At 39.6% G+C, this 26,323-nt stretch overlaps 1 protein-coding gene across 4 annotated transcripts; it reads left to right on the forward strand.

Moving 5' to 3' along the window:
• Positions 1-316: 316 nt before the first annotated feature.
• LOC128701370 (heme-binding protein 1) lies at positions 317-23,756 on the forward strand. 4 transcript variants are annotated; one of them, XM_053795078.2, is made up of 5 exons: positions 317-539; positions 16,489-16,579; positions 19,559-19,688; positions 19,946-20,126; positions 21,054-23,756. In XM_053795078.2, the coding sequence occupies exons 2-5, from the start codon at positions 16,574-16,576 to the stop codon at positions 21,355-21,357; spliced, it is 621 nt and encodes a 206-aa protein (XP_053651053.1). In that variant the 5' UTR covers positions 317-539; positions 16,489-16,573; the 3' UTR covers positions 21,358-23,756. The 4 variants fall into 4 exon arrangements, with proteins under 4 accessions (XP_053651053.1, XP_053651054.1, XP_053651052.1 ...); XM_053795077.2 differs by having other exon boundaries at positions 322-539; positions 16,489-16,575; XM_070100345.1 differs by lacking the exon at positions 317-539 and adding an exon at positions 2,002-2,024 and having other exon boundaries at positions 16,489-16,575.
• Positions 23,757-26,323: the final 2,567 nt, after the last annotated feature.

Below are 26,323 nucleotides of genomic sequence, written 5' to 3' on the forward strand. Positions count from 1 at the left end.
GAAAAAATTGTCTTGGTCTAAATTACAGTAGCATTTGCTTGTGAGATGCCGTGGCACTAAGATAGCGATGACTCCCCTTAAATAAAACCAAATGGAAAACGAAGGACTAAGACGTCAGATATCCTATAACCAATAGGAGGTTAGATAGTGTATGACGTCATGAACCTGTGAGCTAATAGGATGCTCTGGAGGATATGACATCATGACTCCTGGCGCTAATAGGAAGCTAGTGAGTGCATGACGCTACAAGTCTTGGAGCCAGTGGGAAGCAGAGGAGTGCATGGCGTCACTAGTCCACCCTAACACCACACAACAAACCTTTGTGATTGGCCACGTGTGTCTCACGGGTTGTTCTGTCTGACACCACCATCAGTAGTGACTCGCCCGAGGTGAAGGGAGGGCGTGCGAGTTCATAGTTCATAACGTTAGTCTGGCTGGTTATTGGGGAGACAGGGAGTGCTGGAGCACCGGAGACTGTTATCGTCTTCCCGTGACGTTGGGGCTTTGGGAATTGCCGACACAGTAACCAACACCAGGAGGTGAGCTGTGGATAAACATTTATGTTTGACGAATATTTGTGTGAAGTTTTCGTTCGTGTTCTGGATGTGTATATTGCAATTCCAAGTCTGATGACGTAACGTTTATTATACTACAATTTTATTGCTTTATTATTTAGTGTTATGGTTCAGCTTTTTTAGTCACTGATTATTCTGTCAGTATCTGAATAAATTACCACTGAAAACAGCTTATTGCAGCCGATGTCCGACAATTTCATCTTGTACCAAAAACTTTCGTCCTTTTGGGCTTGCCGGAAGGGGTTGCGGTCTGTGCACATTGAGACTGTTCTGGATCTTAGACCACGAGTATGCATGATTGCATTATATCCCCGGCTTATGCCAGCATAATGTGGTTATTGTTAGTTACCACATAAACAAGAGAGCGGCTTTGATCTTGTAGCAGCTAGCCAGTCTGCTGCCCTGCACTTAAAGCAATTTATACGCAGTGGCTGCTGAAATTAACCCAAAAATTGATTTCTAGTGAACTTTATACTGCAATAAAAAGCAACACACACATAATTTGATTTGTAGATTTGTGGGTTTGTTAATTAAGTGGTGTAAGTCTTGGTAGCACAGCAGCAACTCTGGGTGACAAGTATTGATAATTACAAAGTATGGAACGTTATGTCGAAGTTACTTCCCAACTCAGCATAAGCTAGGAGTCAGAATTTGGTGATGCGAGTGTTGATCATACGGAAATTCTATAAATGTTCCCTAAAACCCCCCCCTCAAGGAAGGTTCCTTGATGTTGGTGAGGGGCTCTTGATTTAGGGAATTGGATCTGTGCTCCAGTTCCCCGAATTAAGCCTGAATGCCTTCCACATCCCCCCCAGGCGCTGTATAATCCTCCGGGTTTAGCGCTTCCCCTTGATTATAATAATAATAATAATCCCTAAAACCCGCATAACGACTTCATTACACCATGACCTTGATACCACAAGGTCACACCGTACTTAAACTGCTTAACCCTGTGTCTTACTGTTTTATTCAGTACTGATCGCTCCCCTTAATCACGTGACTGGCATGTATTACCATGGCATAAACTTTTGGCATATGCCTTTTTTTCCCCAGTTACACATTTTTTTTATCAATACTGTGAAATCCATCCTGTGTGATGGAATATGAGAGGGAGACCTAGCTAGATTTTGTTCCTACAAAAATCTTAAAATCCTATGATAAACTTTTATGAGAAAAAGTTGGTGAGGAAATTGTGAATCTGTTGTACAAGTACACATGTGGTAATAAGCTTCCTCCTTGAATTTCATCACACTAGGAAAAAATCACACTTACTGTAAGAAAGTATTTTTGTATAGATGCTTTTGTCTTCCATCATCGTAGTATAGAATAATACAGTACTCCATTGGATAGTCTTATCAACCTAGTGCAGAGGCACATCAGAACCACCAGCTTCCAGTGTCCTTGTTACCACCACATCCTGTCCTCTGCTCACAAAACTCATAATATAATGTAAGTTTACGCTCTATTTTGTCATTATTAAGTAGACCTGGTGTATCACTAGGTATATAACGCTTACCGATGTATAGATTACACGTGCAAAGTTCGAAAGTTTTTAGATATGTATCTTAATAATTATAAAGTTGCACATGTTTACCCTGAAGCTAGTTATCATCTGTGTACCATGTTCCCTTCAAGGGAGGAGCTACCGTGATGCTGGTAGAGGGCTTTTGATTAGAGGTACTGGAACTACCTTTCATCCTCCTCGAATCACTCTGATTACCTCCCATTCCTAGGTGTATGATTCCTACGGATTTAGCGCTTCCTTGTGAATATAATAATGTTGACAAAGTGGAACCGACAAAGAAATCAGACAGGTTGTGCTTCAGAAGTTTTAGTAATTATTATAAATTTGGTGAGGTCAGTTTGTAATTGTGAATGTTGCAAGTCATGTCTGGGGAAGGTTTCTCCCTTTCGTGGTACCCATACCCATGTATAAACCTCTTTACCAACAGGTTTCCTGTGGGATTATCTGATGTTTATATTACACTGGTCGTGGTTGTCATCTTTATACGTACCACATTTTACCCCGGTGAGGAAGGACTCTTTGACTCAGAATTGGGCCTATTATGTACCCTTAGATCAAACCTAATTGTTTTTTTTTCCTCCAGGCACTGTATAACCTCTTCAGGTTTAGTGCTCTCTCATAAATGCAATTTGCATTTCTCAAGTGTTGGTCAAGATGAGCTTCACTTGATGCGTTTCTAGTTTCGCTGGACATAATTGCATCATGTTTAACATCATTGAAGTTTGCGATTCTGCTTGATTAGCGATTCTGCTTGATTACATTCTGTCGGAGGCAGATGATACCCAAGAATTTCCCTGGTGTAATAATGTAACCATTCACATTACGAGGTAGTTGTCAGGGACAGGAAATATGACAGTCAAGGATACAGATTATCCTCAACCTGCCAGTTGGGCTACAGATGATGATGTGGTATGTTCGTCTTTTTTTTTCCTGTTCTCGATAATCTTGAGTTGAATGGTGTATTATAGTTTTTGTGACTGGATAATTGTCGCCTGAAATATCTCCATGAAATCCGTAATACTACTTCGGTTGAGGGTCAATTATCCTAAATTCTGGCACAGGAGTTTTCAGTACTGATTGTTAGTTTATATTCTTCAAGGACTTTACTTTCTACTGAACTTGTAACATTAAAGATCACATACCTATTATAATCATAAACTAGAGAAATTCACAGTTGGAATAGGTCTAGCAATACTAAAAATCATTCCCCTGGAGGCTTGATTAGTATGACACACAATATGTATATAGTTATTTTAGGCTGAATAAAGTAAATTTATTTGTATTGGGCTTTCCCAAAATTTCATAACTTTACCTAGTGGGAAGACCTGACCATCAAGTGATCGTGATATTTATTGTACCAGTTTCATTTACTAATAATGATTCCTCATATTTTATTGTTGCCTGGAAAGAGATTCTGTTTGATGCCTTCCATCAGTGTGCCATCTCCTGGCAGAGCTGCAGAGATATTGATCACAGGTACTGTACGTGGTGAAAACAGTTTCTCATTAATGCTAGGCAAACAAATTAGAATGTGCCATACTATATTAACAGCTCGATCGCTAGCGCACTCAGCTCACACATTGAGGTTCAGGGATCGATCCCCGGTACGGCTGGAAACCTTAGGACGTGTTTCCATAAGACACCTGTCCCTGTTCACCCATCAGTCAGATGGGTACCTGGGTGTTAGTGGACTGGTGTGGGTCGCATCCTGTGACAAAATTTACCTAAGTTGCCCGAAATGCTCTGCATAACAAGGGGCTTTCTATATAGTAGATGTCATTGATGTCAACTAGGCCTGTATACCATGTACTTGTAAAATTTATTATTAATAATAAATTCAAACATTAGGTATACATAGTGTTCGACCCGCGTATGCATATTTAAATTCACACGCTGGATAATAATACACTTGGGTACTAAGCACTAGCAATTGGCAAATATCTAAAATATAAATTAGGTGACTTCTTAATCCCTTCCTTCCCGGAAAAAGATAAGTTATGCAAATTCTTGGAAAAGTAAATTAAGGTATTTTACATTACGTATATTTTAACCAGGTTGATTTTGTTTTTTAGGATAGTTTTGGTACAAAATAAAACTTTAACCTATCGAAGATTTGCCTAATTAGTTACTGTTAAAAACTAAATCTTCGGCGTTAAGCTTAAAGGAAAAGTTGTAATTTTTTTCGGAAACTCGAGACAAAATGAAACTCTATTAGAGATGAGGCTGATTTCGATGTAATGTGTGTGGAAAATACTGTATATATTTTCCGGAAATACAGTATTTTATATGTAAATTGATGGCCTATATTGTAGGCAATAAAAATTAATTCGTAAATAAATAAGAGCCAGCGATGGGTGAGCGTCGCTGGGGAAGGGACGCCATGGTTTTGAATGTGGTACAGGCACGCTAATGAAATGTGCATAAATTTTCGTCGCTCATGGGGTTATATTGGGCTTAAAACCTCTCGAATAGGAGCCGAAATTGTTGGATTTGCAGTCCTGCTTAACGTGAGCATTAAGCAGTTGGACAGGACAGCTTCAGAACCCCAGCTAAGTCGTCTATTTATGTTGAGATTCTGGCCAGTATTTTCTTCATATTTAGGCAGGGGGTTGGTATAACACTGTAATCTCCAGACTAATTGGCGAGTCTTATTATTATAAATTCGCCTTCTGTTACCTAAATGTGTATATGTAATCATTTATTAATTTTAATATACAGGCCATATATTTATATTAATGTTTTTACCAGAATTCCTGGTGATGTATATTTCATTTGAAATTAATATAGGTCCAGAGTGACTTGTGGAGAGATATTTATGATAGGTATCGTAGAGGGACATTTTTTTTGTGACCTAGATGTCCTAAAATTCCTACTTGTCTCTGTAACTTTGATAAAAAATAATTATCTTTGTTACCATTTACTGGTAAGTATCTTAAGAGTTACATCCAAGTAAATTTGATTTTCTACAATATCCATACGTTATTACTAGTACAGATTAAAGATAGACTAAATACTTATAACTATGGCCATAATTTTTTAAAGGGGTGAACTGGTAAGCCAGTGGAAGGGCTCGGTCAGATGACCAAAAGCTATAATATTAAAGAGCAGACAAACGATGTTTTGGTTAAGAATTAATGCAGCCATGGATACATGTGGTACTTAGTGCTTATACTACGTAGGTCATCTGACTGAGACCCGCGTTAGGAAATTCTTCTTTCCTGAATAACAATACTTAACCATTACGGGAATAAATGTTAACTAGCCGTATTATTCATGTTGATGTATACAATACCATTAACTTGATGAATAAGACGTGTGCAACACTGGTATTTTTATTGCTAAACAGTTTCTCCCGTGCAATAGGGACTGATCACCTCAAAACTACGTCTACAGTCTCCTGTTATGTTCGCCAGTATTCAGTTGAAGCCTGTAATGCAGACGAAACTTTTCGGCAATAAAGTGTTGTATGTTTTATTCACCAACTGCTGTCAGGATAATACAGGACCACGTACAAGTCATTGTGCAAAACAATGAAATCAAAGAAACATGTTTGTTAGGAAAACCAGGAAGTAAACACAGTATAATGATCAGACTTCATTCATACGATAAAAGAAAGGACCTAATTAAATCAGCAATTACAATGAAAAATGGAGTGTACATAAATGAGTGTCTAACAAGAAAACGTCAAAACCTTCTGTTCAGGCTGAGAAACAGGAAAACAAAATACCTCAGTGTTTCACGCGAGATGGGAAAATACTAGTAAGGAAAACATCAACAGGACAACAATATACCATCTCAAACGAACACGATTTCTCTACCTTCCTTAGAAAAGCTGTCATTTCTGTAACAGATTAGATAAGTGCCCTTAATACATATATACGTGTGGTGCATATAGTGTACCTGGAGTTTACCTGGAGAGAGAGGTCCTTACTATTATATTGTGCATTATTATTTTTATTATTTTTTCATCACAAGCTAATGCTAACTACCTCCAATACTTTTTTACTTTTCTTACTGCTATTAATTGCTCATAATTTTATGTTACAAGTCAAATCTTACTCCAAATTAATATTATTCATTGTTCTTACCTGTCCATTTAATTTTGTTTACCACTACTTGTTTTTTAGTCACTTTTTATTGTGTGTGCAATTAGTGTATATTCCAATTACTTTTTTTGCAAGTACCAAAACTATCTTTTGCTAGCTAGTACCAACTACCTAATTTTTTTTTTACTTTTTATTGTGCAATAAACTGCTCAACTTATTTAATATTACAAATCAGATCTTACTCCTAAACCAATATTATTTCATAGTGACTATCTGTCCATTTAACTTGTTTACCATTACTTAATTGTAGTCCCTTATATATATATTTTTTTCCTTTATTTTAGCTTTATATAACTACCTTAGCTCATATATTCACAATTGTTAAAATAATCAAGGTGCTATTCTCAGGTGCTAAAGTTAATAAGTTCACTATTTTGTCATTATACTCCAAAGCTCATTTATTTGATTACCACTTTATTGTTCACCACAACTTATATTAGTCCCTTTTATATTATAATTTTATATTATAATTCTAACTTTAAAGAATTACCTTTAAAGTACTACTTACCATCATATTCCCAAGCTCCATTATTTGATCATCACTTTATTTGTTCACCACAAATTATTTTAGTCCCTTTTATATTGTCTCCTTTATTTTAGCTTTAAAAAACTACCTTAGCTCATTATTTTTACATTTGTTAATTCAGGTGCTATTTTTTTTTAGCTTTAGAATATTTACTTTATTTTTTACTTAATTCTAACTATAGATTCACTACAAATCTTATGATTACAAGCATTGATCCTGATACCAACCTCTTATTTAAGGACTTAAATGATTCAAACAGTTACTGTAATTACTACACAGCAGAACAATCAAAGGCACTTCTCAGAGCCAACAACAACATAACTATCTTTAACTACAATATCAGATCTTTAAGCAAGCATTATGATGACCTCCTAGCATTACTAAATTCCTTGCATGCCAATATGTCCATCATTACACTAACTGAAACCTGGCTAAAGCCTGATACTACAGATGTCTATGCCATTCCTGGTTACACAGCCATACACAACTGTAGGCCAGACCAACAAGGGGGTGGCACTGCTATATACTACTCAGACCAACTAGAATGTATCACTATTACTTGCACAAGGGATGAACATGGGGAATATATAATAGCTAAATTCAAATCCAAATACCTACAAAAACCTCTCAGTGATAAACATCTACAGAGTTCCACAATCAAACATTAGCCAATTTAGTCAAAACCTAGGAAGTATGATAACTGATGCACGCATGAACAAAGATCACTTACTACTCTCAGGTGACTTCAGTATAAATCTCATGCAAGACCAGGACCCACACGTTACTGAATTCACAAACACAATGAGTAACTGCATGTTGCTACCAACAGTAACAAAACCTACAAGAGTTAGAGACTAGTGTTTCCCTACTTGACCACATCTGGACCAACACCATATCCCCTTTAAAATCAGGCATAATTACAGATAATACCACAGACCACTACCCTACTTTCCTCATAACTCTTGGTAAAATACCCCAAGACACTACTAAAGTCACCTTCAGACTTCACAATGAGGCAGCCATTAATAACTTTACAACAGCAGTAACAAACATTGACTGGCACACTGAGCTAGAAATCTATACAGATATTGACGAATGTTTTAATAATTTTCTAAAAAAGACCCAATACCTTTATAACAAGCACTGCCCTAAAAAAACTAAACAGATGACAGCTAAGAGGCTGAACAGTCCCTGGCTAACACCCAGCATTCTCAAATCCATAAATACAAAACACCGATATGAAAAACAGTACAGAATGGGTCACATAACCAGAGACCAAACAAAACGTTACTCGTCAATCCTAACCAGCCTGATAAGAAGGGCAAAAAAATTGTATTATGAGAACAGATTATCCAACTTACGAGGTGATATAAAAAAGACCTGGAAGACCCTATCAGAAATTCTGGGAACAAAAAAGATATCACGACATAGCGAAATAAAATTAGCAAAACCAGATGAACCCCAACTCCCATCAACAGAAACAGCAAACAGACTCAATGATTTCTTCTCCACTATAGGTCAAAACCTTGCCAATAAAATCCCAAGCTCAGATACCCCACCAAATGACTACCTCACTGGCAACTACCCGAACACTGTTCCTAGCTCCGACTAACCCATACGAAGTTTATTCTCTATAAGGATTACAATGTTGATTTTACAGAAATTTGGTTATTGTGTGGTTTACATGTTGTAAAATAGTGATTACAGAGTGTACCACTAGAACGCTTAGCATGGCTAGGCATTTCGGGCAGACTTAGTTTTATTCTTAATTGTAAAATACTACAAATTATGAGGTAAGTTGGTATTATGGCTAAGTGACTAAATACTAGTTTGTGAGTTTAGCAATGTGAATGCTTTTGTTTTGGCACAGTACATAGTTTCAGTATTGGAGTATCACAGGATTCATTATTTTAAGATTGAGATTAATATTTCTGTTTATGGTCAAATGAGTGAGTGAAAGTGTAAGTGTGAACCACCAGGTGGTATTCGTGTAGTTAGTTGACGGGGTGTATCAGGGAGATAAGATGTTTTCTAATGGTAGTTTTGAAGGTGATGAATGTGTCTGCAGTTCTAGAGTTCTCAGGTAGGGTATTCCAGATTTTAGGGCCTTTGACATACATTGAATTTTTGTAAAGGTTTAGTCGGACACGGGGAATGTCGTAGAGATGTTTGTGTCTGGTGTTATGCCTGTGGGTTCTGTCACAACTATCAAAAAAGCGTTTTAGGTCAAGGTTGATATTAGAGTTTAAGGCCCTGTAGATGTAGATTGCACAGTAGTAAGTGTGGATGTACTGAACAGGGAGTAAGTTTAGGTCTATGAAGAGTGGGGGGGGTGTGTTGCCAGGGATGGGATTTAGTGATTATTCTTACTGTAGCTTTTTGTTGGGTTATTATTGGCTTTAGGTGTGTTGCTGCAGTTGATCCCCAAGCACAAATAGCATAGGTGAGGTATGGATAAATGAGTGGTATAGTGTGAGAAGGGCATTTTGCGGCACGTAGTATCGTATCTTGGAGAGGATCCCAACCGTTTTGGATACTTTTTTGGTTATATGCTGGATATGGGTGCTGAAATTCAGGTTGTTGTCAAGGTATAAGCCTAGGAATTTGCCCCCATTATTTCTGGTAATTAGCGTGTTGTCAATCTTAATGTTAATTTGTGCATCTCCTGCTCTGCTACCAAACATAATATAGTAGGTTTTGTCAGTGTTAAGCGTAAGTTTATTGGCTGTCATCCAAGTCGATATTTTGATCAGCTCCTCATTCACAATGGTGTTGAGGGTGGCAAGATTAGGGTGAGAGATGACATAAGTCGTGTCGTCAGCAAAGAGAATGGGTTTCAGGTGTTGGGATACGTTTGGAAGGTCATTGATGTATATGAGGAAGAGCAGGGGACCAAGGACACTTCCCTGCGGAACTCCAGTATCAATTGGCCGTGTTGCTGATGCTGTGTCTTTAATGGTGACATACTGATACCTATTAGTAATGTAAGATTTGAAATAAGCAAGTGCATGGCCTCTTATACCGTAATGATCAAGTTTGTGGAGTAGGATGTCGTGGTCTACTGTGTCAAAAGCTTTTCTTAGGTCAATAAAAATTCCTAGTGGATATTCCTTATTTTCCAATGCTGTGTACAACAGATCTAGCATTTTTATGATTGCATCATTAGTGCTTTTATTTTTCCTGAATCCAAATTGGCAGGGGTTGAGTATGTTTTGAGCCGTTATAAATGAATACAGTCTCCTGTGCACGAGTTTCTCAAAGATTTTGGATAGCAATGGTAAGTTAGATATTGGCCTATAGTTGTTTAAGTCTGTAGGGTCACCACCTTTATGTATTGGTGTAACCCTTGCCATCTTGAGTAGTTTCGGGAAGGTGCTAGTCTCTAGTGACTTGTTAAAAAGTAATGAAATAGCATGCGAAAGGACATGGGCGCCGCTCGCTTGTACAGTAATGGTGGGACATGAGACAGATTCCCCGAGTTATTTTTAAGTGACTTTATAATCTCGGTGACTTCCATGGGCTCAGTTGGTGCAAGATAGAAGGAATTAGGGAAATTCCCATCTAGGTAGCTGTATAGTCCTTGTGGCTTAGCGCTTCTTTTTGATTATAATAATAATAATCCCATCTAGGTAGTCCCCGGCATGGGCATTGGTATGTGGGATTTTACTGGCGAGATTAGATCCTATGGTTGAGAAGAAGTCGTTTATCTTGTTAGCTGTGTCAGTGGGATGTAGTGGTGTTATTATTATCAACGCACTGAAAAACAAGGCAGGAGATTTAAATACCTTACCACCCTTTATATACAAAAAGCGTCACAAGTACTATCACCAATCATTGCAACACTCTTTAACAAATCCATTGAATCCTCCACCTTCCCTACAGTTCTCAAAATAGCAAGGGTCACCCCGATCCATAAAGGAGGAGACCAAACAGAGTTGAATAACTATAGGCCAATATCCAATTTACACCCCCTCTCAAAAATCTTCGAAAAATTAATTCATAAACGAATCTACTCCTACCTCATCTCCCAAAACATTCTCAACCCCTGCCAATTTGGATTCAGGCCTAATAAAAATACTAATGATGCTATTATACACATGCTAGAACATATATACACTGCAATAGAGAAAAAAAGAAGTCCCACTGGGGATCTTCATTGACTTACGTAAAGCTTTTGATACAGTTGACCATGACTTGCTCCACGTAAAATTGTCACACTATGGTATTAGAGGGCACTCCCTCAACTACCTCAAGTCTTACCTCGGCAACAGAAGCCAATATGTTTACGCAAATGGGGCAAGCTCTTCCGCACAACCAATTACAGTTGGTGTCCCACAGGGAAGTGTCCTTGACCCTCTTCTCTTTCTCCTATACATAAATGACCTACCAAATGCTTCGCAATTACTCAAACCCACACTTTTTGCAGATGACACTACATACGTCTTCTCTCACCCGAGCCCAGTCACGCTAGCCAATACTGTAAACACTGAATTACAGAAAATATCTACCAGGATGAGGACTAACAAACTTACACTAAACATTGACAAAACCTACTTCATTCAGTTTGGTAACAGAGCTACAGATGTACCTCTTAACATAACGATAAACGGATCACCTATCACAAAGCTAACAGAGGGAAAATTCTTAGGAATCCACCTCGATAATACTCAAATTTCATACACATATACAACAAATTTCTAAGAAAATTTCCAAGACTGTAGGCATACTATCGAAGATACGGTACTATGTTCCACAGTCAGCCCTCCTGGCCCTTTATCACTCTTATTTACCCCTATCTCACCTATGGAATTTGTGCATGGGGCTCAACAACAATTAACCATCTCAGACCACTAATTACCCAACAAAAGGCTGCAGTTAGAATGATGATAAATTCTCACTACAGGCAACACACTCCACCAATATTCAAAACACTCAACCTACTCACCATACAAAACATCCATACTTATTATTGCACCTATTACATACATAGAACACTTAACTCTGATATTAACCCTCCCCTCAAACATCATCTTGCCAACCTCAACAGGACACATGACCATAACACAAGGCACAGATCACTCTTTGATGTTCCTCGTGTCCATCTCACGCTATGCAAAAACTCAATGCACATAAAAGGCCCTAAAATCTGGAATTCATTACCTGTAAATATAAAAGAAACACTACCTGTTTATAAATTCAAGTCTCTTCTCAAAGTTCACTTACTCAAAACCAAATAAATACTGAATAACTGAACCATATAAATTGTATATCCAAAATGTTACTCACAATTATATCACATAAATGTTAAACCTAGGACCCAATCTAACTTTATTTTTTTTAAATACACTACCTAACAGAATACTCCATTCTACTGAATGAACAGCAATGCATGCAACCATATGACCTGTCTTTGTAATACTCATTTGTGCTTTATAGTTATAATGATTTCATCATTGCTTAGTTAATCTTAAGTTAATTTTAAGCCAGCCCGTAATGCTATGCATATAAGTGGCTTTGGCATGCTGCTCTTACCTGTATTTTTTTTGTACCTCTGTATGTATGCTAAAATTTCTAAATAAATAAAAATAAATAAATTACTAGGAGAAAGAAAAAAGTTCGTACAAGTTTACTTAGGATCTGTGTAAAAATGAAAAACCACCTAGAGGCTAGGAAGTAGAGTAGGGAAAATGTTGATGTAACTGAAGACAGGCAGACTTAGCAGGAATGGAAGAAAAATACATGGTTGCCCGTATGCATGACGTGTTGTAAAAATACATGGAATACCTTTTTAACTTTCAGTCCAGTTACAGTCAGAAATGTGCGCGCGCGTGCGCGGGCGCGGGCTTTCCTCCAAGAGTATGTATCCTACATGTGGTAATATATGCATACACACGCCCACTGGTATCTGACTCAGGCTTGTTCAAACTCCCCTGGCCGAGCACCTCTGTTTTTTGTAATTATTTTTTAAACATTCAAAAGTTATAAGGAGCAATATTTACTCCCACGGGAAATGTTCCACCGTGTGCACAGTCGTTGCTGGCAAAATTCTAAATCTGGTGGTGCTGCTGCCCTCTACCTGCCCATCTGTCCAGAACTGATACTTTGAAGCAACGTCAATCAAAAGTATTTTGTCTAGACTTATTTCATGGTTGATGGGGAAGGTAGATGGGTACCAGAGATGTTAGCTGTAGTGCAGCTTAAATTAATTGTTTTGGCAAAAAGTCAAGAATATTAAAGAGCAGACAAACGATGTTTTGGTTAAGAATTAATGCAGCCATGGATACATGTGGTACTTAGTGCTTATACTACGTAGGTTTTCTCTCAGATTTTGATACTGTGACATAACATGTCCACAGTGTTCTGTTACCCTATTTTTGTCATTAATCTGTTAGGTAATTCTTAGTACATATATGTTTATTCTCAAGTGAACGTGTTTAAACCATAGCGTATCATGTTGCAAACCTGATTCAACCGGACCTTGATTGCCGACAACTGGAAATTTATAATAGAATAGATAACAGTTCTAGTGGATTAGTCGCTAATCATTTGCTTGAATGATGTAAATCTTATAACTGCACGCTGTCACTAAGGCTGTAATTAATTTGTACCCTAACTCTGGTCCCTTAAATAGGAATTTAAAAATAAACTGTGTATATATACACTAAGCTAAAAACAATTGCGTGTATGTACACTAATGGATCAGTTAACCAGTTGCATAGTCATCACGAAGCCTTGTGCAGTATCGTTTACGTAATTATTCGAAATTTAACTATCATGAGCAAGTTAAAATGTATATAAATGGCTAAATATTACGTGTTATGATTGTGGCATCAGTTCAGTCCCACACACACTTCAATATTAGTTGTTGAATAAGTCAGTTACTAACGTAGAGTTAATATACAGTTAACTTTGTTGCAGTTTGACTCCCATAGCTTCTGTATTGTGAAAGAGTTTGTTGATATATATCAGAGGTAAAGGTACATGATTAGTACATAGGTAATTGTCTTTAAAGTTATATTGACAATTTGTCATAATGTACCCAACCACTGTAATCACCTGTAAGCCAGGTTATTAGTTATATAACCCTTGTGGGTCATACAACTCGGCCTTATGAATTTCATATCGTATGTTAGCGTCGTCACTCGTTATAGTAATGTAATTGCACTTAGAAGACACTACCAGCACTTTGTTTTTCTTCTAAACGAGGGCTAAGATATTTTTTTTTGTATCAAAGGAATTGATTTGTTTTCCTTTAACAGATGCCTTATCAAACAATAATAGGTTAAAATATGTTTAGTAGTAATTTAAAGTTTGTAAAGTGTCTTTTTCCCGAAGGGAGGTTCCTTGACGTTGGTGAGAGGCTCTTGATCTAGGGAATTGGGTCTGTGCTCCAGTTCCCTGAATGCCTTCCATTCCCCCCCTCAACAGGCGCTGTATAATCCTACGGGTTTAGCGCTTCCCCATGATTATAATGTAAAGTGCCTTGCTATAATGCGTAAATTCTGTTGAGACCAGCTCTTTCGTTACTCTGAGTAGTGGTTGACGGGGAGATCATAAGCCCTTGGTCAGGCGCCTGTCTGGGAGGCAGTAGGAGGACTCAAATATGCTCCCCACCGGGGCAACTGTCTTTATTTTACTTAGCAAGTTGTAGAATATTGTCCCGTTAAAGTTGAATCCCTGGAATATGGATCCGCAGATGATCTTGTATAATTTCCTCGAATATTTTTTTTGTTAATGCTTTGCGGATTAAGGTATTTACTAATGCATGCGAAGAGCAACAGGTGTGTGGGGAGAAGAGGAATGGTGAGGCATTTTGTTGAGCTCGAGTCCTCATTCTTCACTCTTGCTATCTTCCTGTTCCTGTCCTGAGCACAGGCTATGGTAGGCCCCCTTTTTTTTTTATTTAGACTGATCTTTGTCATAGTGCATTTTTTTTTCTATGGTTAACCCTGCGGTTCAAAACATCAGGAGGACTGACAGGGTACAAGGATGTAAAGTAGGTTTATGCGTTGGCCATGTTATCAAAGGTAATGAACAGGTACTCAGACTATGTATAGAGTGCGCTCTCTTGAAAATTTCTACCAAGGGCTTTTGGGCCATATTCATCGGTATATCTTTGGAAAACCTACTATATTATGTTTGGTAGCAGAGCAGGTTTTGCGCAACTTAACATTAAGATCGACAACACTCTAATTGCCAGACATAATGAGGGCAAATTCCTTGGCCTATACCTCGACAACAACCTAAATTTCAGCACCCATATCCAACACATAACAAAAAAAGTATCCAAAACGGTGGGGATCCTCTCCAAGATACGATACTACGTGCCGCAAACTGCCCTTCTCACACTATACCATTCACTTATATATCCATACCTCACCTATGCTATCTGTGCTTGGGGTTCAACTGCAGCAACACACCTAAAGCCAATAATAACCCAATAAACAGCCCCAGTAAGAATAATCACTAAATCCCATCCCTGGCAACTCCCCCCCCCCACTCTTCATAGATCTAAACTTACTCCACACTTACTACTGTGCAATCTATATCTACAGGACCATAAATTCCAATATTAACCTTGACCTAAAACGCTTTCTTGATAGTTGTGACAGGATCCACAGGCATATCACCAGACACAAACATCTTTGACATTCCCCGTGTTCGACTGAACCTTTACAAAAAATCAATGTATTTCAAAGGGCCTAAAATATGGAACACCCTACCTGAAAACTCTAAAACTGCAGACACATTCATCACTTTCAGAACTACAGTTAGAAAACATATCTCCCTGATACACCCCGACAACTAACTACATGATAACCACCTGGTGGTTCGCAATTACTCACTCACCCACTGACTATAAACCCAGAAATACTAATCTTAATCTTAAAATAATAAATCCTAACTAGTCATAAGTTTGTCTGATACTCCAATATAGACGTTTGTATTGTGCCAAAACAAAAGCATTCACATTGTTAAACTCACAAATTATGATGTAGTCACTTAGCCTTAATACCATAATCTGTAAGGATTTAAAGTTAAGAATTAATCTAAGTCTGCCTGAAATGCCTAGCCATGCTAGGCGTCCTAGTGGCCCCTTCTGTAATTAGTATTTTATAACATGTAAACCACACAATACCCAAAACCTGTAAACCCCACATTGTGACCCTTATTATTATTATAATCAAGGGGGAAGCGCTAAACCCGGAGGATTATACAGCGCCTGGGGGGGATGTGGAAGGCATTCAGGCTTAATTCGGGGAACTGGAGCACAGATCTAATTCCCTAAATCAAGAGCCCCTCACCAACATCAAGGAACCTTCCTTGAGGGGAATTGTGACCCTTAGAGAAAATTGAATTGAAAGTAACAAGGGGAGGGGGGTGATGTTAGATGGAGCTGACAGTGGGGTAAAGTGTACGAATGTTGTCTTGTGTTAAATCGAGCTGAATGACTGGTCCCAACATTAAACTTTAGAACTGGTCTAGGACCAGACCTAAAGTGTTAATGAAATATTGCAAGAAATAAGTTCAGAAAGTGTAGTACATAACAAAGAAAGGATAATAGTAACCATTTGTAAGTGTTAATGTTATAAATATAACCATAATTTTTAAAGGGGTGGACCGGTAAGCCAGGGGAAGGCCTCTGTCAGATGACCAAAAGCTCCAGCAGCAGGTCATCTGACTAAGACCCGCGTCAGGGAACACTTGTTCTGTTTCCTGACGAACCTAACCTAACCTTAATATGTTTACCCGCAGGACAAGATGGCTGGAATCCTGAAGGGGATTCGTGCTGCCTTTGGTGATGTAGAAATGGCACCATATACTGTCATGGCTGAGAGAGATGCAAGTATATTGTATGCTGCATTTGTTTGTCTTTAAGTGGTTAACCCCCAGTATTTCAGGTTTTTCACACGTGGAAAATTGTCAGGATTACTTGATTCTACTCTCAGCAGTGTCTTTTCTCACCTTCCCCTTTTTCCCATTGTTCCCTTCTGTAATTTCTCCATATCTTTTCTCCCTCCACAATTCTTCCGCCCATATCTCTTCTCCCTCTATAATTCTTCCCCCCCCCCCCATATCTCTCCTCCCTCCATAATTCTTTCCCCCCATATCTCTTCTCCCTCCATAATTCTTCCCCCCATATCTCTTCTCCCTCCATAATTCTTCCCACCATATCTCTCCTCCCTCCATAATTCTTTCCCCCCATATCTCTCCTCCCTCCATAATTCTTTCCCCCCATATCTCTTCTCCCTCCATAATTCTTTCCCCCCATATCTCTTCTCCCTCAATAATTCTTCCCCCCCCATATCTCTGCTCCCTCCACAATTCTTCCCCCCCCATACCTCTGCTCCCTCCACAATTCTTTCCCCCATACCTCTTCTCCCTCCACAATTCTTTCCCCCATACCTCTTCTCCCTCCACAATTCTTCCCCCCATACCTCTTCTCCCTCCACAGTTCTTCCCCCCATATCCTAGAGGGACTAGTACCGAACTTGCACACGAAAATCACCCACTACGAAAGCAAAAGACTTGGCAGACGATGCACCATCCCCCCAATGAAAAGCAGGGGTGTCACTAGCACGTTAAGAGACCATACAATAAGTGTCAGGGGCCCGAGACTGTTCAACTGCCTCCCAGCACACATAAGGGGGATTACCAACAGACCCCTGGCAGTCTTCAAGCTGGCACTGGACAAGCACCTAAAGTCAGTTCCGGATCAGCCGGGCTGTGGCTCGTATGTTGGTTTGCGTGCAGCCAGCAGCAACAGCCTGGTTGATCAGGCTCTGATCCACCAGGAGGCCTGGTCACAGACCGGGCCGCGGGGGCGTTGACCCCCGGAACTCTCTCCAGGTAAACTCCAGGTAATATCTCTTCTCCCTCCACAATTCTTCCCCCCCCATATCTCTTCCTCCACAATTCTTCCCCCCATATCTCTTCTCCCTCCACAATTCTACCCCCCATATCTCTTCTCCCTCCACAATTCTACCCCCCATACCTCTTCTCCCTCCACAATTCTTCCCCCCATACCTCTTCTCCCACCACAATTCTTCCCCCCCATACCTCTTCTCCCTCCACAATTCTTCCCCCCATATCTCTTCTCCCTCCACAATTCTCCCCCCCCCCATATCTCTTCTCCCTCCACAATTCTTCCCCCCACAATTCTTCCCCCCATACCTCTTCTCCCTCCACAATTCTTCCCCCCATATCTCTTCTCCCTTAACAATTCTATCTCTTCTCCCTCCACAATTCTTCCCCCCCATATCTCTTCTCCCTCCACAATTCTTCTCCCCCCATATCTCTTCTCCCTCCACAATTCTTCCCCCCATATCTCTTCTCCCTCCACAATTCTTCCCCCCATCTCTCTTCTCCCTCCACAATTCTTCCCCCCCATACCTCTTCACCCTCCACAATTCTTCCCCCCCCATACCTCTTCACCCTCCACAATTCTTCCCCCCCCATACCTCTTCACCCTCCACAATTCTTCCCCCCATACCTCTTCTCCCTCCACAATTCTTCCCCCCATACCTCTTCTCCCTCCACAATTCTTCCCCCCATACCTCTTCTCCCTCCACAATTCTTCCCCCCATACCTCTTCTCCCTCCACAATTCTTCCCCCCATACCTCTTCTCCCTCCACAATTCTTCCCCCCCCATACCTCTTCTCCCTCCACAATTCTTCCCCCCCCATACCTCTTCTCCCTCCACAATTCTTCCCCCCCATACCTCTTCTCCCTCCACAATTCTTCCCCCCCCCATACCTCTTCTCCCTCCACAATTCTTCCCCCCCCATACCTCTTCTCCCTCCACAATTCTTCCCCCCATACCTCTTCTCCCACAATTCTTCCCCCCATACCTCTTCTCCCTCCACAATTCTTCCCCCCCATACCTCTTCTCCCTCCACAATTCTTCCCCCCCATACCTCTTCACCCTCCACAATTCTTCCCCCCATACCTCTTCTCCCTCCACAATTCTTCCCCCCATACCTCTTCTCCCTCCACAATTCTTTCCCCCATACCTCTTCTCCCTCCACAATTCTTCCCCACATACCTCTTCTCCCTCCACAAATCTTCCCCCCCATACCTCTTCTCCCTCCACAATTCTTCCCCCCCATACCTCTTCTCCCTCCACAATTCTTCCCCCCCATACCTCTTCTCCCTCCACAATTCTTCCCCCCCATACCTCTTCTCCCTCCACAATTCTTCCCCCCCATACCTCTTCTCCCTCCACAATTCTTTCCCCCATACCTCTTCTCCCTCCACAATTCTTCCCCTCATACCTCTTCTCCCTCCACAATTCTTCCCCCCCCATTCCTCTTCTCCCTCCACAATTCTTCCCCCCCATTCCTCTTCTCCCTCCACAGTTCTTCCCCCTCCACAGCACCCCTCCATAATTTCCCCCAATCTCTTCCCCCCTCCACAGTTGTTCACCCATATCTCTTCCCCCTCCACCATTCCCTCATAATTTATATATTTTATTCTTATCCCTCGCCCTGACATGTACGGACTACTTTATAGAAAGCCCCCTTATTATGTTAAGCATTTTGGGCAGGTGTAAATGAACTTGAAACTACTGTACTTAATAGTTTATATAATTAGGTTTATTAGAAACCTGTGAATAGCAATTTTTGACTTTCATAATACAGTTGGATTTGATTTGAAGTTGGGTTTTTGTAACAGTTTGGTACTTTTGCAGTGGTGATTACTGTATCATGAATAGCATTTGTCATTACTTATCTAATTCACAAATCTGTATTCCTCATTGATCCAAGAAATGCCTTGTACAGTATATCCATTGGATTTTGTTAATTTTCAACTGTTTATACACAGGTTTATGAAGAGCGCATATATCCAGCCAGGAAGTGGGCGTGTATTACAATGGCAGGCTTGAGTCAGCAAGAACTAGTCAGTCCTATGTTTCGTGCCCTCTTCAATTATATCGCTGGCAAGAATGATCCTAGTGAGTAGTTAATAGTTTAATACGTATCTTTATTAAGCACCCTCATACCCATCCTGTGGGCAGTAGTCAAACCTAGAGTATAACTTCCTCGTTGGCAATGACTAGTGTAGTATATTATGAGTATTGTATTTAATAAATAAATTTCACGCTACAGTATTTACAAAATACAGTAAGTGCTAAATATTTAATTTTTTATTTTTGGTCTTTAGAGTAAGAAAAAACAAAGTTTATTAATTTCCTTGCATTTTTTTTTCTAGACATCAGAATGGACATGACCTCTCCTGTGACAACTTATGTAGTGCCAGGAGCTGGACCAGCATGCGAGTCCACTTTCACTATGGGATTCTTAGTGCCTGAGGAACATCAACAGATTCCACCACCTGCAGCTGACAAGACTATCTTCATTGAGGAACGTCCAGAATTAACAGTTCTTACAAGGTATGTTTGGTTTTTATATACATGTAAATATTAGCAGTTTGGAGGGATATGTTGTGTATCTTTATACGTATATGCTTCTAAACTGTTGTTCTGAGCACCTCTGCAAAAAAGTGATTGTGCGAGTGTGGTGAAAGTGTTGAATGATGACAGTATTTTCTTTTTGGGGATTTTTTTCTTTTTGGGTCACCCTGCCGCAGTGGGAGATGGCCGACTTGTTAAAAAAAAAAAAAAAGTAAATATACTGGTTGTCTCCCATGGAAGTAAGGCGACCAAAAAAGAAAAGAAAAAAAAAACCTAAGCAACACATTCACTATTATTCAGTGAGTTGTTTTGCCATAAGTTTACAGACATGATTCAAATTCCCCTCATTCCCTTAATGTTTTATTCACACTCCAACAGCATGTAAAGGCATAAAATTTACTCCTTTGCTCTCTGATTTAACTTGCTCACAGAAGTCAGCTGGATGCTCAAGCACCTAGCACTAAAAACCTTTATACCCTCCCTCCCAACCCTTCCTGGAATGACCCATAACCCTCCTTCCTTCCTCCCCTAGATTTATACATCCTCTTTAGTCCTCCCATTCTGCTCCATGCTATAGATGTCCAAACCACTTCAGTAACCCTTCTTCCGCCCTCTGAATTATACCTTTGGTAATACCAAGCAGTTTTCTAATATTTTTGCTGTGAATTCTCCACATACTATTCACTGCTGCTAGCTGCTGCCTCTACAATGTTTTAAACCCATAGCTTGCCCTGTGTTGGTACCACTGTTAATCTGGTACATTACCCTTTTAGTCTCCATAGATAAGCTTTCTTTCCACAAATATCTCGACACATCTTCTGACATGTCCACTCTCAACCTCCTAACCTCTGATGTCTTCCAGATGCTTTAACTCTTCATGGTAATAATAGAACAAATTATTTTCAGGCGTTTTGGAGGATATACCAATGATGAGGTTATAATAAAAGAAGCTAAAGAACTTGCAGAGGCAATAAAGAAAAATGGAGAAATTGGAGTGAACTTCAATCAGTACTACGTTGCAGGATATGATCCACCCTTTAAGTTATTTGGAAGGCGCAATGAAATCTGGTTTGTTAAAACGAAGAGTACTGACAATCAAGAAGGAAAAGAATTGACTGCAAATGAAGATGAGAGCAAGATGAAGGAAGCAAATGGATCTATTGTCAAAGATTCTGAAGATATTAAGAAAGGTGATCAAAAGGATGAGTGAAGTTGATAAATAGCAATGGATGGGGTACAACAGGAAATAAAAGGCTTGAATATACAAGTAGGTTTATATGATTACTCCTGAAAAGTTATATTTACTAGTGGAAGTAATGACTGTGATTATATTGCAGGTGTAAAAAAATCACTGTAATGTTAGGTATGTTCTAGTGGCCTTATAGGTTATGTCAAAAGGATATAATTGGCTTTAGAAGTTTTATAGTATGTACAGAGTTGACAGCTTTAAATTCTATAGTAAAATGTTTAATGTACATTTTTCTGCCTTTGATTGGCATGGATTATAGGTGCAGAAAAGTTTTGCTACAGCAAAATGAATATTCTCACCCATATTTTCTGTGGATTACATGTGATTGCTAAACCAGCATGCAAGATTAAAAACTGGAAAATTCTATCTAGTATTTAAGCATAGATAGGGTCATTACTTGCAGTATTGGGAAAGTTTACTCAGAACAACCCTGTAAATCATTTGGGGGGGTAGGAAACCAAATGAAAATATAAAAGCTTGGATTATAAACTCAGCTTTAACATTTAACTTTTTGCAGTCAAACTATCCCATATCTCCATTTTGCAAGCTTAATTAGCCAAACCCCCCCACCTTCTCACTATTATTTTTTTCACTTCACAGAGTTGTTTTCCTCATGCAATTTTAGTGCTTACAAGGTTAAGGATCTGTGGTTGTAATTTGTAATTATTTTGATCACGGTATTTTAGATGGTTCCATTTATGTGTAATTTAATTTTTTGAATGGGCCATGTTCTCGCATGCAAATTAAAAAAAATCCAAATATAGGAAGGTCTTTAACTTGCAAACCCCACAAGTTACACACTTAAAAGCCAATTAAAATGGTATATTATTTGAGTTTAGGGCTATAACTTGTGTGAACTTGCCATATTATTACAGTATGTTACCATTGAGAAATGGTACAAATGTCTGAAATATTCTTTGTACTATTGTTTTTCTATACAAAATTTGTTTGCAAGTGAGACACCGAGAATAGAGTAAGTCACTTTGACTTTTTTGGGTTATTGTAGGTAATTTACACATTTGTTACTATGTACGATAATTGTACTTGTGTGTACCTGTGCCTAAATGAACTTGCTTGTAAGTTTGGGGTTATACTGTAGCTATGCGAGATGATAGAAGTGCATTGAACATTCATGTTGCTAGTGATAAAATGTTTTAGTACATATGACTTTTTCAAGCTTGAACAATTTGCCTGTAACTTAAAAGATCATGTTAAGTTTTGCTAACTATTTTCTCAGTATTTACAAAATTGATCTTCCAAATGAGAATATAAATTGATAAAATCTATTATGCTAAGAGGATTTAATAGGATTACTTTAAGAAAGAGATCAAAAGAACACTGCACTACATATGAACATCATCTAATTTAGAGGATACAGTTGATTGTCTAGATTTTAAAATCTCTTGGTTCTTGTACTTGTCCCTAGAATGGTGCACATTTTGGAAAAATATATAATGTAGGGACCAATTTTGTTTATTAATATTAAGCAGGTGACCCAAGTAATTTTATTCGGGTTTCTTTCAACGAACCGGCCACATCCCACCGATGCAGGATGACCGAAAAAGAAAACCAAGAGTTTTCCTTACAAAATTTAGTAATTTATACAAGCGAAGGGTTACTAGCCCCTTGCACACTCTTATTCAGTTATCATGCATGAATTAAATCTAAATTTTTTTATATAAATGAAAACCTGAATTCTCAAGAGTTCATCACCAGTGAGTCTCTTATGTCTATTAAATATTCCTCTATTTGGAAGCTGTTTAGAATAGATTTAGCTGTTGCACTAGTACGGTATAAAACTTTACCCATATTTATAGTTTTGTTAATTTGCTGAACTGTTAACCACAATTTTAAACAATTTATTGTAAATGCTTAATCTTGATGGATGTTCTTGTTGTATTCAGTATTGTTTTGTTGTGGGTACTGTTGTTGGGTGGACAGTAATTTTTTCATCCTTTCTCTTCTTTCTCAAAGATACTGATCAGCTTTTATATATTTTTAATTAAGATAAATTGTTAAAACACTTGTGATTTTGATTAGTTTATAGTTTTTTTAATTTTACTCGCCAAACTTCTTTGTTGTGTTGTTTAGATCAAAGTAAACCAACTTAATTTATAAATATGCTAGCAGGAAATGTAAAATGTTAAATTATTATTTTAGCAAAGTAGATGCGATATTTTTTTACTTCACCCCTCTTAAAAGAATCTCACGAACTTCATTGTACACCACTTTTGTTAAAGCATTCTCATTGTTGCACTTCCATAGAGGTAAGGTTATTGCATATGTTATTTTTTGTAATAAACTAGTTGTACTGTATAGTCTTGTATGAAGCTCAATATTAAATAAATCTTATTCTTCAATTAATTTCTTTTCCTTTATCCACACATGCCCTCATTCTTTATACTGCTCTTTACCTGTATGGTTCCCATATTCCTGAATAGGATATGGTCAAATTTCTGGGGTTTTGTGTTTGATTGCCAAAGGTCCTGGAAGCCTCCCTGAAAGTTGCTAGTCATAACTGCCTGAATCTTTGAAACTCCATCCTGTCTTTCATGGAGAGCTGAGACAAACCATTCTTTGCCTTCATTCTGCCCTAATCTTAACCGGACTATGGTGACCCAGCTATATTCTTCAACCTCTCCAGCAATTAGTTCCAAATTTGATTGATCCCATTCATCAAGGGTTTGATTGTCTTGGGGCTTTTCAGTCTTCACCAGTTGAGAGCACATATGCAGAAGTAAATGCCCCATCTTTGCAAGATCAAAGCGATGTTCATTGTCTTCGTTATTTTATCAGTTTCAATGACTTACCCTTTGTTGGGTCCCTGGTCATGTTGACGTACAGGGCAATGAACAGGCAGACACTGCTGCGCGGTCAGCAGTACATGACCTACCAGTTTCATATAGAGGTGTTCCATTTCTGGACTATTTGGCTGTAATAGCTACCCACCTTCACACCCGTTGGCAACAACGTTGGTCAACTCTGCTCGGTAACAAACTTCATTCTATTAAACTGAGCATAGGTTACTGGCCATCTTCTTATCAGTGCCGAGGTTGGGAGACTACTCTCTCCCGCCTTTGCATTGGCCACACTCGTCTTACTTGTGGGTATCTCGTGGAGAGGCACCCTGTTCCTCTGTGAGCAGCGTCAAGTTCCAGTATCGATTAGCCGCATTCTGTTAGACTGCCCTCTATCAATGAGAACGCAGAATTTACCTCCAATGTCGCCTCTACGCTCTACTACTCTCTCTTTACCTTCCCTTCTTGCTGATGGACCCTCCTTTAATCCTGACTCTCATTGACTTCTTGCCAACAACTGATTTACTCCACAAACTCTGATACCTTTTGCACTCCCCTCAGCCCTTTCTACCTCAATCTCTTGTTGCCCTCTACCCTTTCACCATCCACTGCCCCGCTGTTCTCTGTAACCTATTACTCATCCCTCTCCCTTTTGCCACCTGATACCCTCGCTTCCTTCCTGCCCTGCAGCGCTGTATAGCCCTTGTGGTTTAGCATTTCCTTTTGATTATAATAATGACTTTCCTGATCCTTCTGCATATAGAACAGTAAAGGATATTAGTAAGGCTAGTTTGTTGAATCCCTTTCCCCATTTATTATGCCCTTTTCCTCTCCCTATTCATTCTCTACTGACTTCCCTTAATTTGCCTCCCTTTTATATCCACCCTGCTTCTTGCTTTTCTCTGTCCTAATGATTCATGTTTGCTCTTCCCTGCTCTTAACTTGACATTTTTAAAAAATAATTCATTGCACTAACAAATTTGCATGCTGCAAAGAGTGCAGGAGGAAGCAGGGTATGGAGTTGGTCGTGTGGGGAGTTTTATTTCTTGTTGAGAGTAGTGCAGCACTCTAGATACCCTGTGTAAGAACAGGCATTTTGCTAGTTTTTTTCTTTCTTTTCTCCCCCCCTCCCAAGTAGTTAATATGTTTTGCCCATGAAGGTCTTGAGCTAGGGAATTTGGCCTCTTCAAGGGGGGCTCCTTGGAGTGGTGAAGAGGCTCTTGGTCTGAGGAATTAGACCTGTCGGTCTACTTCCTCAGACCGAACCTAATTACCCCCCAATCCCCCGTTCCCTATCCCATCCTCCCCTTTTTCCTTCCCTCCTCCTCCTCCCCACCCCTTCCTTTTGCCCTTCATTTTTTTTTTTTTTTTTTTTTCCCTCCACACAGGCACACAAGTTCCTAGGTAGGGGAAAGGGTACCGGGGTCCATCCCATTCCGTTGAGGTTCTTGGCGGTGGCGTAGTTTGCCGTGGAATCTGGATTGCCTTGGGATGTCCTGATCCCTCTCCGGTATCCCGGAGGGTGGCTTTGGGTGTCTCTCGGGCGACGGGTGTATCTCTGGAAGCCACCTTTCGGATTCCGGGGGTGGTGGCCGAAGGAGGTATGCTTTGTGGCGGATTTCCGGCCGCCCTCTCTTTTGTCCACCGAGGTAGCTCGGCAGATGTGAGGTTGCTATCCCGGATTGCCGGTTTACTGGCATGATGGGTAGGGTATGGCACGGGTTCCATGCTGCATCTGCGCTACTTGCGGTGCTGAGGTCCTCTTGGGCGCGGAGGGAGATTTCTGGCCCTTTCATTCCTCCTAGCAACTATCCCTCCCCGGTCCCCCCTTCTTTTATTCTTTTTTTTTATTTTTATTTTCTTTCTTTTTTTTTTCTTAAAAACAAAAAGAAAGAAGTAACCTAACCATGGCAGCCCTAGTCCATGAACCTGCTACCCCCAGGCCCCTTCTTGATACCGCACCCCGTTCTGACCCCGCCTCGTCTTTGGACCACTCTTCGGACACTCCTCATGCCTCTGTACCTCTTGCCGGTGCTGTTTCCTCACCCGCTTCAAGTACTGAGGCCTCGACTGACTCCTTCGATTTATCTGACCTTCGCTCTCCTCTGACTATGCTTCCGGCCTCTCCC

This window comes from Cherax quadricarinatus, chromosome 72, assembly GCF_038502225.1.
Source record: "Cherax quadricarinatus isolate ZL_2023a chromosome 72, ASM3850222v1, whole genome shotgun sequence".
In the NCBI taxonomy this organism is placed as follows: Eukaryota; Metazoa; Arthropoda; class Malacostraca; order Decapoda; family Parastacidae; genus Cherax; species Cherax quadricarinatus.